This window comes from Giraffa tippelskirchi, chromosome 2 (genome assembly GCF_054371585.1).
Source record: "Giraffa tippelskirchi isolate mGirTip1 chromosome 2, T2T-mGirTip1v1.2.pri, whole genome shotgun sequence".
NCBI classification, from domain to species: Eukaryota; Metazoa; Chordata; class Mammalia; order Artiodactyla; family Giraffidae; genus Giraffa; species Giraffa tippelskirchi.
The window spans coordinates 180,406,213-180,430,465 of NC_137276.1; the positions used below are offsets into that span (position 1 = coordinate 180,406,213).

Consider the following 24,253-nt stretch of genomic DNA (forward strand, 5'->3'; position numbering starts at 1 on the left):
CTATTTTCTTTACATTTTTTTTAGCTGAAATGTGAAAGTTATAATGATACGTAATACTAAAATAACAGATTTATAACTAATAATCCAGCCATGAAAATAAAATGGAATCATAAAATGCTGATATAATCTAGAAGATATAACAATAAGAAAACAAAGAACAGATGGGACAAATAAACATATCAAAAGTGTTGTGTTGAACCCAACAATATCAATAACTGTACTAAACGAAAATAAACGCCCCAATTAAATGATAGATTTTCAGACTGGAGTTTTTAAAAAAGCAAAACTGTATGTGGCCCACAAAAAGTGCACTGTAAGTATAAAAGATAACTAGGTTGAAAAGATATATCATGCTAACAGTAATCAAAAGAGCTAGAATAACAATATTAATATTAGACACAGTAGATTGCAGAGAAAACAATACTACCAAGGATGAGGATGGTTATTTCATAATGATAAAGATTAAATTCATCTCAAAATAATGCTCTGAACATGTATGCCCTAATAATAATAGAGCTTTAAAAACCATGAAGTGATAACTGACAGAATGGTACAGAGGTAGAGACAAATGTACAAATACAGTCAGATTTCAACAATCTCCTCTCAATAATTGATAGAACACATCGGCAAAATCAGTGAGGATATGCATGTGTGTGCATGCTCATTCACTTCAGGTGTGTCCAGCTCTTTGCCACCCCACAGTCTGTAGCCCACCAGGCTCCTCTGTCCATGAGATTCTCCCAGCAAGTGTACTAGAGTGGGATGCCATGGCCTCCTCCAGGGGATCTTCCTGACCCAGGGATTGAACCCATGTCTCTTATGTCTTCTGCATTGGGAGGGGGATTCTTTACCACTAGTGCCACCTGGAAGACTTGAAAAACTCTATCAACCAAATTGACCTAATTGACACTTACAGAACACTCTATCAACAATAGAGTATGTATTTTTCAAGTGCACACCATCATCCACCAAGATAGACTATATTCTGACAGTAAAGCCTCAATAAATATAAAAAGATTCAAGTCATATATTCTATGACCACAATAGAATTAATTTAGGAGTCAACAACAGAAATATCTGGAAAATCCTCAAATATTAGGAAACAATAAAATACATTTATAAGTAACCCATTGGTTAAAGAAGAAATCAAAAGGGAAATTGAAAGTATTTGAAATGAATGAGTATGAAGACATATCAAAATTTGTGGGATATAGCAAAACAATATTTTAGAAAGGGGAAATTTATGAGACTGCCTACTTTAGATAAGAAAAGTTTTATATTAATGACCTCAGTTTCCACTTTAAAATGTTTTTTTAAAAAAGAAAAATGAAACACAAAATAGGCAGAAGAAAGGATATAATATAGATCAGAGTCGATGAAACAGAAAATGTAAAAATAATACAAAATTGAACAATAGCTTTTTCAGGGAATCAAAATTAACAAACCTCTAGATGGGTAAAAATAAGCAAATTATCAGTATAAAAGAAAAGTCACTACAAATTCTACAGATATTAGAAGAATAAGAGTATTTGAACAACTTAATGCTGATAAATCTTTCAAAAGACACATTCACCAAGATCACACAGTAAGAAATAGGTAACATAACCTTATATTTACTAAAGAATTTAAATTTTTAGCTTAAAATATTCCTAATGGGCATCAGATATATCTGGTACACAAAACTTGAAACTATTTTGGCATTCAAATGATATAAACCAGAGGCAAAAAATTGAAATATTTCCAGATGCCAGGTAAATAATACAAGTGAATCCTGTGAAATAGTTACAGGAAAAAATAGCTGCCGTAAACACAATCTAACTTTATTTTTATTGAACCATGGTAATATATAAACATGTAACAACATAAACATGATAGCAAAAATTTTATTTTAAATTAACATTAAACACAAAGTCAATGTGTATTATTAACTTTATTTTGGTTCTTTGGAATCAGAAACCTGACTGTTTCTAACCTTAGATATTAATATTTTTTTCCTTTTCTATGGCATTGTGGACAACTTGAAATATTTTGTAATCAGCATTTAATTTTCTACAGATTCTTAATGGAAAATAATTATTGATAGAAGTAGGCACTTCCAAATAGGGATAGAAGTTTTACACAAAATGTGTTCTTCCTTTCTCTCTTTATGTAGGTAGTTCCTTCTCATTGTTCAGTTCTCAGAATTAAGATTTCCTTCAGAGATGCCCTCTTGCTGTTATCATCTCTCATTCTCTTTTCTTAATAGTATTTTTTTTTTTTACTAGTAGCTACACTTTTCTTTAACCTATACTCATCTTCTATCCTAGCCTAGTTCAATGGGTGCAGAGCCTGTTTCCATCATCATTGTATAACTTACGACATCAACTGCCACAGGAGCTCCACAGATAATTGAAGAGTCACTAAAATCTTCTAAGCTCTGGTCAGAGGGCAGGAGGAATAGCTGTCATGTATAATATTTTTGTTCAGTGATTTCGACCCAATTGTCTACTCCAAATGGAGTGAGATAGAAAGCATTTTAGAAAAAAAAATTTTGGAGAGCAATTTAAGAGCACTTTTCAGCGTTTAAACAGGGCACACACTTTGACCTAACTCTTAACTTTTCAGAAATGTAATCTATAGAGACTTACACAATGTACACCTTTTAAAGCAGCAATTCTTTTCCTAGACATTTAGCCACAAGAAGTCAGATAAGTACCAAACATGTGCAAAGATGGTTTCTCATTAAAATGTTGTTTGTAAAAGCGAAAAACCAGAGATTGGAAATGAGCTAAATGTAATTCAAAATTATTTAAGTTTTGGTACAATCATCAATGAAATACTAGGTAGTCATTAAATTAAAATTATTAACTATATTTAGTTATAGTTAAAAATAACAGTGGAAAGAAATTTATGATACATTAAGTGAAAAAAGTTTAATATGTGTACAATCATTATTCCCCCTTTTTCTTTTTTTGGTTAAAAAAGAAAATTAGTGGGCCTATATATGGGTACGTGTATGGTCATGCCGAGAAAAATATCTAAAAGAATATGTAGAAAGTTGATCATGGCAATTATCTCTGGCTAGTGGAATGTCTAAATTATTTTTGATACTATTTATTGTTATAAGGAGTATGCATTAATTTTATAATTTCTAGAACTAAAATTTCCATTTGTGGAAAATATTAAGAAGCTTATCCCTCTACTCTTAGAAATAAGTTTAAATGCCTCCCATGCCTTTCAATCAGAAATTTCCTCCAATTATGGGGCATTTCACTTTCAGAAAGGAGAACTTTAAAAAAAAAAAATCGACTTCTTTCAACATGATCAAGAATACATGCTTAAAACCATTTTGGGGGGAGGTTTATGTCACTGAGCGTTGTTCTGAAGTTATGGCTTCTATCAGGATCAATCTGCAAACTTGATTTTATTTACATTTGACTACATAGGTATTTTTTAAGTGAATCCAAATAACTAAATAGCTAATTTGTATGGTATTCCATTTGGCGTGCATAACATAACCTCTGGATAAAAGGTAAGCGACCATCCCACCAACAGACCATCAGATCATCACCCTGACAAGTCATGCTGTGTCAAATGGGTCTTCATTTCTTTGACAAACATGTCCAGTAAGAGCCAGTTCACTGAGCTAGATCATAGTCCAGTGAGTGTAAACTTTCTTTCTGTGCACGGATCAATCCAAACAGCCTGATGGGATCATCATGAATGTTTTCCTCTATTGCCTCGCTTTCTGGTGGGAAACTGTCTACCAAAGTGGTCTTAGAAAGGCTGATATGCATTGCATGCATCTGCCCCTCTTCGTGCTTGTCTGACAAATGAGTTTTCTGTTTCTTGGGCTTTCTTCGCTTCCCCTCATTGTTGTGATCTAATGAGGCATAGCACTTCCTTACTTCAGTTTCCTAAAAGAGAAAGGCATGGTACATTTTCACTGTTAGCCATTCTTTAACTTTGACCTCTGGGAAACTCTAAAGCCTACCAAAAACACACAAGTTTGTTTTCTGGTCTTCACAGCCTTATTTGCCATATTTGTCAATTAGAGTGATAACTACAAATAGCAAATTCAAGATTTTGGAGTGGAAATGCTTAAAAGAAAACAGTTTTCTTTCTTATATTCAGAATACACATGAACTTTTTAGATGGATTTTTTTAACCAGTTTCTCCCCCTGCATTCACCTCAGGGAGTGCCTGCCCTGTATGTCACCTACCAAGTGACAATACTCTGATTTGTTAAACTGGGAACAAAGCATGACAGGAAGGAATATAACCAATCAAATATGCTTTACATATGCTCAATAATTGGTTTTTTGATACCCACAAATGTCTCTACTTTCTCTACATTTGAGACTCAGAAGTATAAGGTTAACAGGGTTTATTTGTATGACTGGGGCTTCCCTGATGGTTCAGTCAGTAAAGAAGATACTTGCAATGCAGGAGACCCAAGTTTGATCCCTGGGTTGGGAAGATCCCCTGGAGAAGGGAATGACAACCCACTCCAGTATTCTTGCCCGGGAAATCCCATAGACAGAGGAACCTGGCAGACCTACAGTACATGGGCTTGCAGTGGTTGGACATGGCTTGGCAACTAAACAACCACCAACAACCATGTATATGACCAGCATTTGGCAAGAGTTGCATTTCCCATTTTCCCCTATTACTTCCTTCCTGCCTACCTGTCCCAAGATCCTCTTTGAGCTCATTTAGGTTGGTCTTGGATTCATTTACATCCAAGAAAGCCTGGTGGTCCTCTGTGGCCTAAAGCTGGGTCAGTACTAGATTAAGAAGGTCAGGAGACTAGAGAAACTTGCAGAAAGCAATAAGCCTGAAGACAAGATCTTGAATTTGGTGTTTGAAAGTTTTAGGATTGAATTCCAGCTGTGACATTCTGATCATGGGACCTGGACAGTTTTTTTCTTTTTAAACTACCAATATTTTTAACCTCTTGCTATCAGATGAGGGTACCTATCTTAGAATGTTGGGTGGGAAGATCCCCTGGAGGAGGACAAGCAACCCATTCCAGTATTCTTGCCAGGAGAATTCCATGGATAGAGGAGCCTGGCGGGCTACAGTCCATAGGATTCCAATGAGTTGGACATGACTGCAGTGACTTAACACGCGTCTTACAATGTTATTAGCGAATGGAGGTAATTTACAGTTACCCTTGAACAATGTGGGAGTGAGGGATGCCAACCTCTTGAGCAGGTAAATATACATATAACTTATATGTAATTTAATATTACATATAATTTTATACTCTGCCCTCCATATCCACAGTTCTGCACCCACAAATTCAACTAACCCCTTGCTGTATAGCTCTGTAGTATGCATCTAGTGAAAAAACCCAATGTTTAAGTAGACTGCACAGTTCAAACCTAGTTTTTGAACCAAGATAAGGTCCAAGGTATGGTGGTATTATAATTATCAGAGCTGTAGGCTAAAACTTTAGAACAGCCATTGAATAAACAAAAATAAGGATTTACCATTCAGAGTAAGCCAAAGTTATATCAGTTTGTGGGGTTTGGGGTAAAGAAGCAACATTTGGATTAACAACCCCCCTGATGCATGGATTAGCTTCTCCCTGTTGGCACTTGTTTTCATGCTAAAAGTTAAAAGTCTTATCTCCTCTACCAGGCAGGGGAATGGTTCTATTTACAACCTCTCTGGTATCTTTGGTCTGACTTTATTTCTAAAATAATTTCTGGATAACTGTAGATAGGTGACTGGTATCATTGCCATCGCATCTCTATACTCTGCCAGTTAGCCCATATACTATTTTCAAATTATCTTCCTAAGGCATAACTTTTATATTTTACCATCCTGGCCCCGAAACTTTAGCCTAGAGTCTGAATTTTATAGCATAACATGCAAGGTTTCCTATGCTCATAATTCACACCTTCTATTTGATTCCCAGTACTCCCCTACATAAACTCTGTATTTCAAGCAAATTGGACATTTCACTGCTTTCTTAATACACTTCATGCTTTTAAGACCTGCTTTGCCTTTGCCTAGATAGATAATATGTCAGTGAAGTTAGCAAAATTCCCAAAAGGCATTCAGTAGTATAAAGGGTAACTTTTTTGACTGTCTAGCACTTTGTTCTATTCTTTTTCTTTAATAAATTCTCCACTTTGTTTTAGGAAATTTCTTTCCTCTAGCTGGTCCTGGAGAGCCTATCAATTGCAATGCTGTATCCTATCTCAGCACAGGAATAAGCATTTGACCCATGCTGGAACCAATTACACTACCCATCCTCCTGCCAACAGAAGCTGGGCCAAGAGTAGGCATATGACTTCAGCAGAGCCAGTTACATGGCCTTTTTGGGACTGAGGTACAGGTGCAGAAATAGAAAAGATATCTTTCCCTGGATTTGGGAGAAAGAAAATCTGGGTCTCCTGTGGCTTTCCCAGCCTCAATGGAAGAGCCTGTTGGTAATAGAAGAGAATAAAGTCAGTAACAAAGAAGTAGGGAGAAGAAATGGAGGAGCACTCATTTTCAGTCATTTCAAAAACAAAAGACACCCTCATATCTCAGTTATATGAGCCAATGATTTCCCTTTTATGATATAGCTTGAATTGGGTTTTTGTATTTATTACTGAAAGCATTCCAAATGTTTGTCTGGTCAACAACTGGTCAACGTTTATCAAGTCCTGCAGAGTTCAACGAATGTGAATCTTAAGAAAGGACCGCAAATTGTACATGTAATGGTCATTTGTGATTTACCAAGTATTGTTTCAGTTGAATAGATGGGTGGAAAATATACGTGCATTGTATGTCCATTTGTGTCTGACTCTTTGCAACCCCATGGACTGTAGTCCACCAGGCTCCCCTGTGCATGGAATTTTCCAGGCAAGAATACTGGAGTGAATTACCATTTCGTCCTCCAGGGGATCTTCCTGACCCAGGGATCAAAACTGTGTCTCCTGTCTCCTGCATTGGCAGACAAATTCTTTACCACTGAGTCACCTGGGAGGCCCAGAAAATATATAGACAGGGATAAAAAATATGTGTATCTATGAATATAAATGGAAACTGGAGAAAAGTAAAAACCAGTTTAGGAATTAGAGACAAAAACAGGTTGAAGTAAAAGTTTTGTTGTTTTGTGTTTTTAAATATTGCAGAGATTTGGGTATATTTGTAAGTCAATAGTACTTCATTCATTTAAAGAAATGGAGACAAATAATTGAAGGTGCAAGGTCTTGAAAGAAGTAGAAGAAATAGTCAAGAGCCCAAGTAGGACTATTGGCTTTGGAAAGGGGAGAGGATGCTTCTCACACGGAAGGAAAGGAGGGATGGGTGAGGTTTTGATGTGAGGATAACGGAAAAATAAGTTCACATTCGTACCCCTCAAATTTTTTAGGAAACTCTCATGAACCCATTTTGTCATGCTGCCTCCCTCATAGAAATCTAAAATGCTAACGCCTATAAAGCACGTAAGACAAGTCTGACGCATAACGACTACATAGGAAATGCTGGCCCTATGCCTGTTTCTAGGAAATGAGAGCACATAACAAAGGGGATGGGATAGGGAAGGAGAAGAAAGAACCATTATAACTGAAATTTATAACACTTCAACCACACATATACTAAGAATTGTGAGCAGTAGTGCTATGTCTGAGGAGGCTGAACTGATGTGGGTAGGAAAAGTATAAACTACCCATTTCTTCTTGTATTTTTCTATTTCTGCTTATGCTTTAGTCCTGCCTATCCCCCACAAGCCGCATGTAAATCTTGCCATAAGACAATAGCCATAGAGCTTGTATTAAATTTACACTCATTTTCCTTATAAAACAGAAGTATGTTCTTTTATAGTTAATTTCTTTTCACTAAGGTCTTTGTCTCCCATCCACCTTCCATTCCTGGCATCTAGGTCTTCTGAGCATTCTGTATGTGTCACTTTTCATAATTATTTCTATGATACATGTAACTTTTTTTTTTGCTCTGAAGGAAAAAAAGCTTAATTATTTAGGAAGAGAATCCACTTTTCCCTTGAAATCTACTGCCTTTGTAGTTGTACACAATTTTGACTCTCTAAGTGTAGCTCTGAAAACTATTTATTTGCCTTCTGAGTTTTTCATTAGAGCTTAGGCTCTAGAATTTGTCAGTGGTTCAGAATGCAAAATTTCTAACAGGCTGCTTCTGATGTTTATCAGAATGTGCTGCCTTTATGCTCTTGAAACTGGCAGCTGTGCTGTGACCTAGGCTGAATCTGGCCCTTGATACAGAAAACAAAACTTACCTGTGAAGGTGGGGCATCTTGCAGTTTGTTCACAGATCTGTCTGGTCGTGCTTTCATCTGTTCATAGCAGTTTTCATCCACTGGTTCTGGGGAGTTGAAAAGAGATTTACAATAGAAAAATAAAAAAATGCTGGCACAAATCATAATACATGACCCAAACAACACTTAGCTATAAATGTGAAACCCTCGGGGATCATTTGATTAGTCTATTTTTGTGGTGATGCAGAGGTAAGGAGGTACAAACTGCTCTCTGCAGATCAGACTGTGGAGAAGCCTGTTGCCCCACAGTATTAACAATTAGATCAAAGAAGTTCACTTGGATAAAGACGAGATCATATTACTCTTTTTATACCATCGCAGGACATGACAGTCTCAGCTCAAACTACCTTTTATATGTTACAGGGATCCCATGAGTTAAAGGCTTACCTGTGCCCTTCTATTTAAGTATGATTACAAATGGTGCAGGTGGTATAAAGCACAGAGCACATATACTGATGATCAAAATTTGGTAATTTTTTCCATAAGAAAGATATTTTACTCAGAGGCCTTTTTAACCCTATTTAATTTTTGAAAAAGAAGGTTTAGATTATGTTTGTTGTCCCACATTATCAGTGACAGGGCAGTTCATCCAGGCTGTTTTGAGGGGTATACAGTCGGGTATATAATGCTGATACTAAGTTGTCGGGGGATTTTGGCCATGTCCACCAGCCAGCAAGCATGAACCTATTTCCTTCTGTAGGGGATGCATGCTGAGTCATCCATACCTTTCTTTCCCCAGATATTCTATTTAAAAGGGAGAGGAAGGAGAGCTAATGACTTATAGGATAGAGAGTAACCTTGCAGAAACGTTGATTGCACCAATTTGACCCCATAGATGAAAAGATGTGTTTATAATACAAGGTACTTTGTAATCCTCCAACCCTCTCTGAAAAGCAATGTAGAGAACTGGCCCATAATGTTTCTCAAAGCATAAACCATGGGAAACATGCATTAGAATCACCCGGGAGGCTTGTTAAATAGGAGGTTCCTAAGCCCTACTGTGGAATTACTAAACCAGAACCTGTAAGAGAGGCACCGGTGCTCACTGCTAATGAAGACTGCAGATATGGTGGGCTTTGAGCTACCAGGATACAAAAGAAATTAAGTCCTCATATAGTATAAGTGGGCACCACAATTCTGCAAAGGGAAACAGGAAGGAAAATTCTTTAATAGTCTATTCCTGAAAAATAGTTTTGATTTCTCAGAGCACATTAAATGGTTGGAGGGGGAGACAAAGATTATTTAAATTCTTACTCCTATAAAATTCTCATGTGTATAACTTTAGGAGATTTCATACTGTCTTGATATATAGAGATTCAGATAAATTTAATTCATTGCTGGGAATCTGTGTTTGAGATGCCAATCAACAGGAGTTAACCCCACCTACCCACCCTCCACCAATCATGAATTAAGTGCTTACAGGGCAAGGATAGAGATAATTGGTAGCCCTTGTCTGACAGCTTCTCTCATCAGAGGGCTGAGATCAGATCATAGCTATTTGTTTTGAGACATTTAGGGGCTTTTTAGTTGTGGGGGAGTGGGACGTTTCAAGGAATAAAGGATGCTGGGAATTGAAGAGTACTTGTTACAAAAGAACAAAAAGTGTGTAACCCATCACTCAGTGATGGTTTGGCTCTTCTCTTTCCCTGCTTGTCATCAGTGTAACCCTAGATTCCCTACTTTAAAAGAACTAGCTAAAACAAAGGAAACCAGAGAATCTGTTCTTTGTTCCAAATTTTTCACTGTAGATATGCTTTTGTATACAGAGCATAAAGCACTGTTTCCCTGGGCAATCTTCTGTTCTAGAAATAGCTTTATTTCATAGAAATCTGTGTGTGTCAGAATTCATGGTAATTGAGTCTTCCGGTATTCTTACTACAAACTAGAGTGAAATAAAGAGAATATAGAAAAACAGGATGTTGATTCACACTGAATGTTGCAATACAACTTACAATATGCAGCTTTGAAAATACATAATAAATGGTATGCTAAATATACTCAAATGTATGTTACCATTGGAATATTTAAATATGATTGTGACAAAAAATAAGCTACCTCAAATTCTTTGTGGAATTATGTGGGGGTAATTGATTTATAGGTAAATTTAATTTTTGGAAAAAATAAAACTTACCTAAGGCCACATTATCTACGTTACCATAAATTGGTGTGTCTTCGAGATCATACTCATCTTCCCTATAAGAAGAAAATAATTTGCCTTGTTAGAATCTACATAGTTCATGTCTAATTTCTCAGCTATATTCAGTATTGGGTAAATTATTGCACATTCTTATCCAGCCTTGACCACCCAAAGTAGATACAAGTGAGTCAGTAAATACAAGTATGCATGCATGTGTGTGTATGAATTTGAAAAGTGTGTTCTGTATCTTCTTTTAGTGAATAATAGCAAATACTTATTTGGCATTTACTGTGTGTCAGGAGTTACTTGAAGTGCATTATATATATTCATTCCTTTTATATTTCTCACAATAGTTTAACCAGACAGGCACTATGGCATTCCCATCTTATAGATAAGGAACCTGAGACACAGATTGGTTATATAATTTGCTGAAGGTCACAGAAACAGGAAATGGCAGAGCTGGGATTAGAACCTCGATTATCTATGCATTAAACTATACACTGTACTTCCTGTTTGCTTGCCAAGAATATCACTCTGAACAGACCCCTAACACTGTTTATTAAATATTAGTTGACAGTGATTAAAAAATAAGAGGCCAAAGAAATATTGTAGACTCAGCTTGGTATATGCAATAAAATGATTGATTACCTATTACATCCAAATACTGTACTGTTTTACACACATTATATAAAAAACCCAGGGAAATTCTACAGAAATATTATTTCCCACTTTTCAGATAGATTAACATATTTTCTCTAACCTTATATGTAATATCAGCAATAAATAGCAAACATGAAAGCTTTTCTTTATATCAGTGCTCATTTGACCCTCAGGACAACCCTACAAGATTCGTTTTTCAAAAGTCCCCATTTGTGCACATAAGGAATTTGCAAGCTATAGAGGCAAATTGTCAAAAGACACATAGTAACTGACAGTGCTAGGATTGTAATGCATGTCTGGTCCTAAAGCTCTAAATATTGTTTGCTCTTGGTGTTTGATTAAATTTCCTTATTGCTTCATCTGAATAATCCTATTAGGATTACAGTAGACAACTACTATTGTCACAGGCAGTGACAATGGCCCTGGTGACCAGCTTTCGCAATAGCAGGCTGGGAACAGAAGAACATTTTAGGCAGTGAGTGGCATTTCATAAAATAGCAGCAGCTGCTTTGAATTTGAGATTATATATCACCAAGAGCTGGTGGGAATTGCATCAAAAGGAAAAACTCTTATCACAAGTCATAACACCTATATTAGTCCCATGCTTCTGAAAGAAGACAGTACACTTAAATATCAAGAATGTATCCTTAAAAAAAGATCAAATGATACCTGTATGAAATTATTTGAAAAGTCCAGTTGCTGGTATGTATTTGCCTTATTTGATAACAAAGAAACTCGTCCATACCCTTTCTGTCAATTGGTAATTCACTGCAGCTTAGTATTGGGATACAAAGTTAAGTCCCTGCTAATGGTTTTTCTCCGGCTATGCAGAGAATAGAATAGCAAGAGGTGAGGAATTTTTAATAAGACAATCCATCCATTTTCCCAGCACACATGAATAGCAGATACAACCTGCAAATGATAAATCATGTCCAAAAAATGAACATCATTTCATTCCCTATGAAGAAAATAGGACATGATTTATAATGCAGTGGCCTGTGTCTGCAGGGAGGTCTCAAATGATTAATCATCACAAATAATCTATGATAAAGAAGCAGTCTAACCAACAAATTAATAAGTATATTTTTACTTGGCAATGCCAAATAGCTCCAGCCTATTGCAAATATCTAATAAACTTCAAGCACAAATGTTTGGCAGTGTTTTATATTGAAGACATTACTATTTAGAGTAAATTAATAAATATGCCCAGAGGCTAGTGCACCTCTGAGTTTTGGGCCAGATCAGGTTCTCTATTGTTCTCAACATGTCTGAAATGATCCTCTAACCAATTAGCACATTTACTGACACTCCGAAATTTAAAATAATATTGTGATTGTGTTGTTCAGTCACTGAGTCATGCCCAGCTCTTTGTAACCCCATGGACTACAGCACGCCAGGCTTTCCTCTCCTTCACCGTCTCCCGGAGTTTGCTCAAACTCATGTCCATTGAGTCAGTGATGCCATCCAACCATCTCATCCTCTGCTGCCCTCTTCTTTTGCCTTCAATCTACATCTTTATGGTTCAGATTTTCCACTTTCACATAAATTTTCTCTAGTCTCTATTTTTAAAGTTCTTATTCATATTTTATCATTTTTATTGTGAAGTCCTTTTAAAGAAAATGCCTCATACTTTATTATTTAATCTTAAATAAGTGAATTCAATATTTAAAAAATCATTACTTTTGCCTGGGTGACTTTGAACATAAATTCCTGAAGCTTAAATTTCCTGATTTAAAAAACAGAAATACTAAATTATTCCCTATGTTGTTCTTTTCAGCTTCCAAATTCTAAGACATAAATGCGGGTTTTAACATCCAAATAAAAATGAAAAACATTACTGGAAAACTACATAAAACTATTTTAAGGGTCTGGAAAGTTGAAAGATTGAGGAAAGAGTAAGCTTAGGGGTCTGTCAGACATTGGTTTTAATTAACTTTATTTGTTTAATACATATTTGTTTGAAAGATTTCCCTGGTGGCTCAGATGGCGTCTGCCTACAATGCGGGAGACCAGGGTTCAATCCCTGGGTCAGAAAGATCCCCTGGAGAAGTAAATGGCAACCCACTCCAGTACTCTTGCCTGGAAAATCCCATGGATGGAGGATCCTGCTAGCCTACAGTCCATGGGGTCACAAAGAGTCAGACATGACTGAGCAACTTCATTTTCTCTGAATAGGCAGATAAAAGTTTGGGCTTTCCCCAGTGTATAAATATTACTTAAAGCCATTAGAGAGGATGAAATTACTAATGACATGAGTGTAGGTAGAGAAGAGGTTCACTAGATGAGCCCTGGGCACTCTGTCATCTATGGTTCAGGAGCCAGCAAAGAAGAAGGAGCTGCAGGTGACTGAGAAGGAAAGCTAAAATGGAGGTGGCCTCAGAGCCTGGATAAGCAAGTGTCTCAAAATTGGCACTGGTGGTAAACCCGTCTGTCAGTGCAGGAGACCTAAGAGACACAGGTTCAATCCCTGGGTCAGGAAGATCTCCTAGAGGAGGGCATGGCAACTCACTCCAGTTTTCTTGCCTGGAGAATCCCATGGACAGAGGAGCCTGGTGGGCTACAGTCCATAGAGTTGCAAAGAGTCAGACATGACTAAAGCAACTTAGCACACACACAAGAAGTAGAGAATGACAATGTGTCATGCTACAGATGGACCACATGTGAGACTAAGATTTGCCACACATATTTCACTGGTGACTCTGACAAGAGCTGAGTCAGTGGATTATTGAGGACAGAGAATTGAATAGAAGTAGTTTCAAGAAAGAAGAGGAAGAGAAGCCAGCAAATATGGACAGAATGTACATGGAACTTCCAAGTTTTCCTGTAAAAAGTGCAGAACAATGGAGAGGTGACTACCGGCAACCTGATATCAAGAGAGTTTTTCTTTTCTTAGAGCTGTAAAGTGTTACTGTCTGTTTATATACTAATGGGAATCAGACCAAAGAGACCAAAAAAAAGCAATAATGCAGGAGAGAAAAGGGGAAGTTGCTGCAGCAATGTGTTCCTGTGTATATGCTCAATAAATTTTTACTTTGATAGGGACTGCACCGTGAGTGTAGGTTTCCTGAACTTGGCGGGGAAGTGAAGCGGGGTCCTCAACCTGCAGAGCTCTAGAAATCCAAGAGATCATTTTTAGGTAGAAGAATAACTGAGATGAGATACGTTTTGTGATAAAAGCACCTTTCAGTGCCATGCAGGAGGAGACCATGCAAAAGTTGCTGGAAATTTGTCCTAAGTCCTTAAGAGAGACTGTGAAAACTGAGGAGCTATAATAAGCTTAATGTAAATCTGAACTGCTTTCCTGATTATCTGAACTGCTTTCCTTAATTAAGGGGTAAATATAATCCACATGGGTGGGTATTTGCTTAGACCTTAATTTATATCTATAAAGTAGTCAGCTTTTTTTTTTTTATCAGCTACTCTCTGTAAGTGTAGTGTTATGTTATAATTCAACTTCAGAAATGCTCATTTCCCCAAGATTACAAACCTAGTAATTGCAAGAGTTTGATTAAAATCTAGAACTATATGGATCTCAAACCCATGTTGTTCTTACTGCATTATCCTCTTAACACAGATCATAAGACAAGAATTGTGCAGAATTACGTTTAAAGAAAAAATAAAGTACCCTGAGATAAATACCAGGAAGCGGGTATTTAACTTTCTATTAGATGTAGACACTTTTGCTGTCCTTTAAGTGATCATGTTCCTGACTTACTAAGCAGGAAGAGCAGGGATTTGGGGAAAGCAGGAAGAGAAGATCAGAGAGGCAAATTTCTTTCCCCTCCAGCATAGCTTCCCACCTAAACCAGTGCTGAGAAGGAGCAGGGAGATAGGGCAGCTGGGAACCCGGGGTGGGGGAAGCTTGCCTCTCTTCTACTGGCCTTACTATGTAAGGAACTGTGGAAGCATCCACAATTCTAGCCCTACCTAAGAAAGATACCTACCTAAGTCTTACCTAAGAAAAGTCAGTACTACCTAGGAAAAGTCAGTCCTACCTAAGAGCCTCTTGATGAAAATCAAAGAGGAGAGTGAAAAAGTGGGCTTAAAATTCAACATTCAGAAAACTAGGATCATGGCATCCAGTCCCATCACCTCATGGAAAATAGATGGGGAAACAATGGGAATAGTGAGAGACTTGATTTTCTCGGGCTCCAAAATCACTGCAGATGGTGACTACAGCCATGAAATTAAGACACTTGCTCCTTGGAAGAAAAGCTATGACCGACCTAGACAGCATATTAAAAAGCAGAGACATTACTTTGCCAACAAAGGTCCGTCTAGTCAAAGCTATGGTTTTTCCAGTAGTCATGTATGGATGTCAGAGTTGGACTATAAAGAGAGCTGAGCACCGAAGAATTGATGCTTTTAACTGTGGTGTTGGAGAAGACTCTTGAGAGTCCCTTGGACTGCAAGGAGATCCAACCAGTCCATCCTAAAGGAAATCAGTCCTGAATATTCACTGGAAGGACTGATGCTGAAACTGAAACTCCAATCCTTTGGCCACCTGATGCGAAGAACTGACTCATTGGAGAAGACCCTGATGCTGGGAAAGATTGAAGGTGGGAGGAGAAGGGGATGACAGAGGATGAGGTGGTTGGATGGCATCACCAACTCAATGGACATGAGTTTGAACAAGCTCTGGGTATTGGTGATGGACAGGGAACCCTGGCGTGCTATAGTCCATGGGGTCACAAAGAGTCGGACACGACTGAGCTACTGAACTGAAAAAAAGATAGCCCTTATTTCCACTTGCTGTTTTAATATTAATGTCTTAATGGCAGAAGATAGTTCATTTGTTTTTTTGTTTTTTCCCTGAAGCCTCCATGCTCTCCTATAAAGGTGACTTTGGCTTCCAAACTACATAATCAGAGAAACAGACAAGCTGTGAAGTACATACATAAACTTGTGAATTAATAAGATAGCCTCTTTATAGATACAGTCTGCATTGTATATTCAAATTCTGCCTAAATAGAGATTTATTACAGTTGATAACAGATTATTAAATCCTTGAGGGAAGGATCCGCATCTTTTCATCTTTTTATCTCTATTGTCTAACAAATGCTTATTTGTTAAATGAATATTTATTGAAGGAATGAATGCTATAAAAGAACCAGCCTTTTTTTCTGAGTTTTCCCTGCAGCCAAGAACTTGCTTGCTTTGAGATGGGTATTTTACCAATTTTCCTTTCTGATTTCTTATCATCCTAATTCAAAACCCACCAGTCCCGTCTTTGGTAGAATGATTGTATCACATGACTTTCTATAACAATGCACCTTAACTACTTTTCAAGTGAAGAATATCAAATCAATTGTCAGATTAAGTTCTGCATGGCTATGTAGGATTCTTTTTGTCACATTTTTTTTGTTGTAACTGAATCAGCAAATCACTCTTGATATGAACTAATGGCTTAAATTATCTCATGTTGTAAAATATAATGTTAAAAATAATCATAAAATATAGATTTTCTTTATTGTGTGGGTCTGCCTGTAGCCCAGATCTGAATCTTCCAGAGACATTTCCACATTGGAGAAGAATTTTTTAAAGGGCGTTTTAGAGGACAATAAAAAGCTACCCTATACCAATGAGAAAGCTCTATGTTTTTGAAAGGCACTTTCAACCTTTCAGTTTACCATTTCAAAAAGGTCTTAAAGAATCCTCGAGAAAACTTTCTATATTTAGATTTTTTTTTTTTGTCCCAAAAGAGAAATTTCCAATTTAATGACACACTTGGGTCAGAATATACTGTCTACGAAAGTGAAACTTCTTTACTACGACATCATAAACCTTCTCTTAAAAAAGTATTTTACAAATTTATCTGCAACTTGCTTAATAAATATAAGAGATTCAGTTATGTTATATATATAACTGCATATTATTTAGAGTTATTTATTGGCAATACCCTTAAAATGGCACAGCACAAAGCATTCTTGTGTATGTGCATACATACCTTAAATTGTATTAGGTATTGCCAGATTTCCTTCCACCTTGAATTCTTAAGAGCCACACAATTCTATATTTAATTATACTACATTCTTACAGTCTGAACTGAATCATAATCTAGGATATCTTCTTCCAAAATTAACGAAGATTCTGTAGATACCAGATTACTTTCATTTTGTCCTTCATACAGCTCTCTCATTGACTCAGGGAGAGTAAATAACTAGGGTAGATAATGTTATAACTATTAATGTTCAGATGGAAGTAAAAGTAATTAAAACTCATTTTTTATTTTAACCCAAGTAAAACATTCCTAAGTCTAACCTATAAAGCAATATAACATTAATTACTTTCCATACTATTTGGGAATCATAATCCATGACTTATTTTCTACGTACCTGGGAAAGTAGTCGTCAGAGTATGTGCATATTTTTTCTGAAAGATATTCAAAACAGACAAATTAGGAGAAAATTTGACATGTGTTAAACCTTTTAGAGCATGTTCTGAGAGGAGCTTAGTCTCACTGTCAGTTAACATCTTTAATCAAGCCACTTAACTATCACTTAGGGGTAAAGATATTCTCTGATTTGGGGAATGCAAACATAGTACAGCTTGGAAATGACGCAGAGCCCAGGTGAGTGGCCACTTTATGCAGGGAATCACCAAGCTGAGACCAGGGGAACCCTGTGCCTGCCTTTTCTGTGATTCCAGTCTGCTGTGGGGCACAGCTGTACTTTTCTGCCTTCAGATTCCATGAAACACCTCTGCTTCTTACTGACAAATTGCCCTTTTTGCCCTTGCAGATTTGAATAGGCTTTTCTTCCTTATCAAAAAAAAAAAAAAAAAAAAAAGTCCCTAGAAGACACTTCTACTTATCTAATTTGGGGGTGCTTGTTAACTTTTCTTGGTGTGTTACAATCACATAAAAATGGTGTTCAGGAACTTCCTCTGGTTATGATTCCATTTCATCCACATGGTACAAATAGAGAGGTAAAAAGATAAAAGGGTTCTAGGAGAGGAAATTCAGAAAAGGTTGACAATGCAGTCTCTAAAATTAATCAAAACAGTAGAATAGCTTTTAAACAAAACAGTATGCTGGTCTGAAAAACCAAGATAAACCAGAGATTTGACGTAAGATTATAAATTCAAGAAAAAATTATGTGTGACATCTCAAGGTATCCACTGTTGAAAATCAGATGTGGTGGTTCAAAGGCAAATAAAAAGCAGTATTTTTAATTTAAATTAGATACATTCAAAAATGGTAAAAGTTTCAAGGAATTTTTAGAAAGGCAATAACTGGAAGAAATTAAGAGAAATTCAGAGTTCAATTTTAATAATTAAGATAAAAATAAGTCTGTATTATCTGATCATCAATAAAATTTCTTTGAACTGGACAGATATATATAGTGTGATATTTATTATATGTTGCTTGCATGTTAATAATCTGGCATTAAATCAAAACCAAAATCTTGCAAAGGCTATCATATGAAAGTGAAGCCCAGTATTATCTATCTGACAGTGACTCAGAGACAACTGTGTGTTGGTAATAAACTAACAAACACTTCCAAATAACTGAATAAGTCACCAAACAACTACAAAAATTATTTTTAGTTAGATTTATATATGACAGTTATTATCCAGAGAAGTCATTAAATGTTAGAGAAATATTATTCAATAATGTTTCAAATTATTAAAATCACCATATTGGAGGGTAAAATAGACATGCCACATGTCAATGTATTTGGAAGAATTCTGTTAAGGACCAAACGTGGGAATTTTTTGCAAATCACAAACATCAAGCAGCTATGGGATCACAAGTGGAAGTTCAATAAGCATAGGAATAAAAATTAGTTAATATAGACTAGAAAATTGTTAACTGGAAAATATAAAGTCTGTATTGATTTCTTTTTATATGAAGTACATGTTTATACTCAGGTCATTGTTATTCAAATTTTCCTGAAATTAAAGTGCATATACAAGAATTTAGTCAAACTGTAGCTTGATGTATCATGGAACAGATTCGGGGTTAGGAATCAGAACTGAATTTTGGTACCAGCTCTTCAATGTATTTCATTGCATATGAACAAGCAAATCATCGTAGAACTCATTCTTGGTGTATCAGTAGGGTTAATAATGCCTATATCATGGAGTAGGTGTGGGAGACAAATGAAGTAATTTATATAAAAACATTTTAGAAAATAACAAATTTGGTTACCAATATTATACATTCTAAGTCCACATCCTGTAACAAGCCACATTTAATCGTGCTAACTTGAATTTGGGAAGTTTTCAGATTAAATGGATTAGCTGAAAAGTAGCTGGTAGAATATAATTTAAATGCTATTTTGAAGACTTATAAATAAATCTTGATTTGAGATGAAATCTTCTTTTGGGAAGAAGATTGTCATCAACTGAGTAGTAAATTCAAAGAAAAGATTAAAACTAAACAAAAATAGTGACAGTACTTAAATAGAATAACAAAAAGAAATAGGTGGGAGTAACAATGTTTCTCCAAACTGACTAATACTTCTTAAAAGATGATGTGGGTTTTCCAACTGGAGGTGCTTAGAGTATAAATGATGGTGCCTGGAAAATACACTGCTGTAATATGTAGAAGGATAGGTCTCTAGAAGGAAAATGTAGTTCAATGTATTAGCAGCAGAGAAAAGCAAAACAAAGATTTAGACCAAAAAGTTTTGTGTGGAAAAGGAAAGAGAAAGGGAACTAAAACAATGTGAAGAAGAAAATAACTAACGGGTAAAGAACTTGTGCATCAGAACGAATCATACTGAAGAAGCACCCTGAAAGGAAACATTAAAATTCAAGGTCACCATATCATACTACTCTTAAAAGTTAAATGTATAATCGGAAGCGAGACCATCAGTACTTATGTCCTTTTAGTCTTACAATGCTTATCATAAGAAGTGTGACACAATATGATCTCTTTAAATAGGAATACTACAATCAAAGGTTTAGAGGTTACAGCAAAGGAAAAAGATCAGTAAGTTCAGACTCCTGAAAAGAGCTTGCCCTGTCATGAGTGCTTATAGGTTTATTTAAAAATAAATGACATGATTTAAAAGCTACTTAAACATTTCAGTTATATTTAATAAAACACAGTTTTTATTTTATTATAAAGCAGGTATGTTTGCAAGACTCAGTTTGAGAAAAGCTGGGTGAGTTTTCATAATCCTCTCCTGTGATTCAGATATAAACGCTGTGGTCAGGTTCATGGTTGAAAGGGTGCAAGCTGACATTTGCTTTTGTTTTCCCCTTTATGGTGTTCACCCTTCCACATGAAATACAGAACAATAAGAAACAAGTGTACGTGGCTTAACTTCCATAATACAAATTTTATGATACGTCTTTAGTGTGAAATATGTGCCATAATTTTCTAGCAAATAGGAGATACACTGATAGGACTTTGATGTATGAGCAAACCATACAGTTGTTTATCCTTCTCAAAACAGAGAAAAAAGGTTAAAGAATATATTTTAGGCTTAAAGGAAGAAAAAGTGGATGCATTCCTATTAGAAAGAGAGATAAATGTGATCCTCCTAAAGAACATATTTGGACAAAGAATCATATAAAAATGAAAGATATATTTGGGGGGAAGGGAGAACTCCATTTCAAAGCTTCTACCGAGCCCTGCCTGCTACAGAAAACATCAAGGAGAGGCTTATCTTGTCTATCTGATTGAATGTGTAGATACTGCATTGTTGCTGGAATAGAGATTTTCTCTTGCAAGCTGTTTAATACAACCAGCAAAACTATTCACTGACTGTTCGCCAAGGTGGAGTCATATCTTGCAAGTTTCTTAGCCACAAAGAATGGCACAAGGATGTAGAAACAAAAGTTACATAAGGACAGATGTAGGAGCATTGTGTACACAGACCAAGGGACAGAAAAGCTGGCTAAATAGTATAGACTCTCTGGTAGTCTGTCTGTCCAGGAGAAACAAGGCAGGAAGGAGTCCTCAGCATGACTGCCAAGGAATCAAACAGTGTGAAGAACTAATCCCAAATCCACTTGGAATCTCTGGATAAGAACGAAAGACAGTGTTCTTTGCTCATGTGAAGTAGAAAGGATGGTGATCATTAGTAATACTGCAGTGGTTGGGAATGGGTTACAGAGAGAAAAGGTGGAGATGGGATGAGAACATCCACAAACACTGTTCCAAGGTTAATGTTAGATTTGCCCACTAGTAAAGTGCAAGACCCAGGGTAATGTACTCCTCCTAAAGAGTGAAGATCGAGTAAAGTCAAAACAAAAAGAGTCTTTTGTTTTTCCTGGATTCATGAGCTCAGGGATGAGCCCATCCATGACTCAACCTAAGCCCTGGTGGAAGAGGGTGGTACCATAATTTCTAACAGATTGCAGGTCTAAGGGATTGTGGAGCGGGTGTGGGAGCAAGAGGGTATCTAAGAATGGGAAGGTGCACATGATGGTGTGAGGTAACACCCATGTGTAAACTTGACCCTGTGCTGAAACTTGGGATTCCCCTCCCCTCCTGAACATCTCATCCTGCCTGGAGTAGTCAGACAGTCTGGACCTGGCTCAGACCTCGGGAGGGTGCAGAGTCCTTGGCTGGACACGATGGGGCTCTGCTGCATTGAGGAGCCCGAGCGTCAGGGGCCTGGGGCAGGATTGGGGTACTCTGGCCACTCCCCTCCCTCTAGGTGTCTGTTTCTCCCCATCCCCAGGGTCTCTCTTTCTCACCATCCTTAGAAAGGAAGATACAGGGTCTGCAGTGGGGCAGCCCACTGGGCTCATACACCTGCAAGGCATAAAATCACCATGAAGGAATTGGTGTGGATACAGAAGAGGGACACATTCCAGAAGTCTTTAGCTCTTTTCTGCTAAAGTAAATTAATTTGAGGCAGGTTGATATTTAGAAGCAATTCTAAGAAGCCTACAGAAAATTCTCTAAAATGAACCTGTATGTGATTTGAACAAACTGTTATCACTAAAACTCAGGTTATTGTACAGACATGTTAAATAAGAGACAGGGAAGGAATTGGGATGAGAGCTGGAGAGTTTGGGGACGGTGGGAGGGGTGACAAAGCCAGAGAAACTAATGTTCACGGAACAGAGGAGTGGATAAAGGAGATGTGGTACATATATGCAATGGAATATTACTCAGTCATAAAAAGGAATGAAATTAAGTCATTTGTAGAGATGTAGATGGACCTAGTCTGTCATACAGAATGAAGTAAGTCAGAAAGAGAAAAATATCATATTAACATGTAATGTGGAAACTACAAAAATGGTACAGAAGAACCTATTTATAGGGCAGGAATAGATATGCAGATAGAATGGATTTGTGAGCACAGGAGGGGAAACTGAGGGTAGGAAGAACTGACAGAGTAGCATTGACATATATGCACTACCGTGTGTAAAACAGATAGCTAGTGGGAAGCTGCTTATAGCACAGGGAGCTCAGCTCAGCGCTCTGTGTTGAACTTGAGGGATGGAAGGTCCAAGAGGGAGGGGATATATATACACAGATAAATGATTCTCATTCAGCTGGTAAAGAATCCGTCTGCAATGAGGGAGACCTGGCTTTGATCCCTGGGTTGGGAAGATCCCCTGGAGGAGGGCATGGCAACCCACTCCAGTATTCTTGCCTGGGGAATCCTTATGGACAGAGGAGCCTGGCGGGCTATAATCCATGAGGTTGCAGAGTCAGACACGATTGAGCGACTAAGCACAGCACAGCACATAGCCAATTCACTTCATTGCACAGTAGAAACCAACACAACTTTGTAAAGCAACTATACCCAAATAAAACATGGGGTAACATGAAGCCATAGTAAAACTTTAGCAAACATTTGTGGAAGGAAGGACCAGAGCTACAGAACGGTAGCGTGGGCTGTGCCTTGTCCAGAACCCACCTACTAAATCCCCAGCACTGTGCTAAGGTGACTACATACTTCTCACAGAACCCCATGGTCTAGATAGTATTTCCTACACTTTGGAGATAAAAAATCTGAAACTCAGAAGTTACATTACTCCAATAAGATCTCTCAGGTAAACAGTAGCAGCGTTCTAATACAGGTCACCTTGATTTTAAAAGTCATGATTTCAAAAACAATTGAGGGAACCAAAATTGATTTTTTTAAGTACATTAATGTAATTTACAATTCTGTTTTTTTTTTGAGTGTTCTTTCCCACTCTGCTGATTTTAGGCAAGAGTCATTTATAGCATGCCTGAAGTGGTAAGGGATTGTGCAATTGTAAGGGGGGAAAAGTCTGTCTTTTAAAAAACCTGCTGTTTTTTTTTTTTAAGTTTAGGCAACTGTCTTTTAACCGTGGCCAACTAATCATCATAAACAACTCCTGAAAAAAAGTTTGTATGGTAGGAAAATGGTATGAATATGGATTAACAAATTTCAACGCACAATCAAAAATGAGAACTGGAAAGCCTATTCACATCGTGTTGTAAAAGACTAGCACAGCCAAATACTTTTGGGGCAGCAGGAATAGGTCAGTAAAATTAGACCAGTCCTGATCTTATCATGTTGATGAAAAGTGATTCTACACACTAATATTCACCACAATTCAGTGAAGTCATAGGGCTGAAATAAGGGACTACAAACAAGGGTTGAAAGTGGGCTTCCCAGGTAGCTCTAGTGGTAGAGAACCTGCCTGCCAATGCAGGAGACTCCCTGGAAACTGACCATGGTTCCAAACTAGCTTCATGTACTTTTTCTTGAACACATGTGTCTAACTCAATTTTGTCAACTTTGCTTTATTTATTTTCATCTATTTAAAGAATCTGTATTTACATTTTCTGTTTATCACTTAAATGCCCCACTTCCAAGAGTTTTTTTGGTTCTAGAATATTAAGAGCACTTAGAAATAGCTGAACTTTCATTCCTCTCTCCACCCATCCTTGTTTTCAACATATATACATATGTTGAGTGCCTACTGTGTGCAAATACTGTGCCACTTACTGGGCATCACCCTAATTCAATCATGGCACAAGAGGGTGAAAGCCACACCGTTAAAACTTCTGCCCCTTTTATTGAAAAGAGAAGCTGTCAGCGGCTGACCCTAGGAGTGTTTGATAACAAACCTGTGGTTCAATCTACTGCTTTTCCATTCCTTTCTGATCCTCCAGCCAAGCCTGCTGCACTTTAGAGGCCCTAAATAATACTGAGAAGCTTAAGTAGACTTGAGTGGAAACTGAAAGAGCTAAAACTGGGACTCTGTTTACGTTTTTGGGAGAAGGCAATGGCACCCCACTC

At 37.1% G+C, this 24,253-nt stretch overlaps 1 protein-coding gene across 1 annotated transcript in view; it reads right to left on the reverse strand.

Annotated features, from left to right (window-relative positions):
• Positions 1 to 1,339: 1,339 nt before the first annotated feature.
• The window catches only part of TRAT1 (T cell receptor associated transmembrane adaptor 1), a 41,761-nt gene continuing 18,847 nt past the window's right edge, over positions 1,340 to 24,253 (reverse strand). The window contains exons 3-6 of the mRNA XM_081572247.1: positions 17,402 to 17,438; positions 10,401 to 10,462; positions 8,231 to 8,316; positions 1,340 to 3,896 (exon numbers count right to left, since the gene is read on the reverse strand). Coding sequence (XP_081428373.1) covers positions 3,618 to 3,896; positions 8,231 to 8,316; positions 10,401 to 10,462; positions 17,402 to 17,438 — 464 coding nt within the window. The 3' untranslated portion in view covers positions 1,340 to 3,617. The remainder of the gene's footprint in view (positions 3,897 to 8,230; positions 8,317 to 10,400; positions 10,463 to 17,401; positions 17,439 to 24,253) is intronic.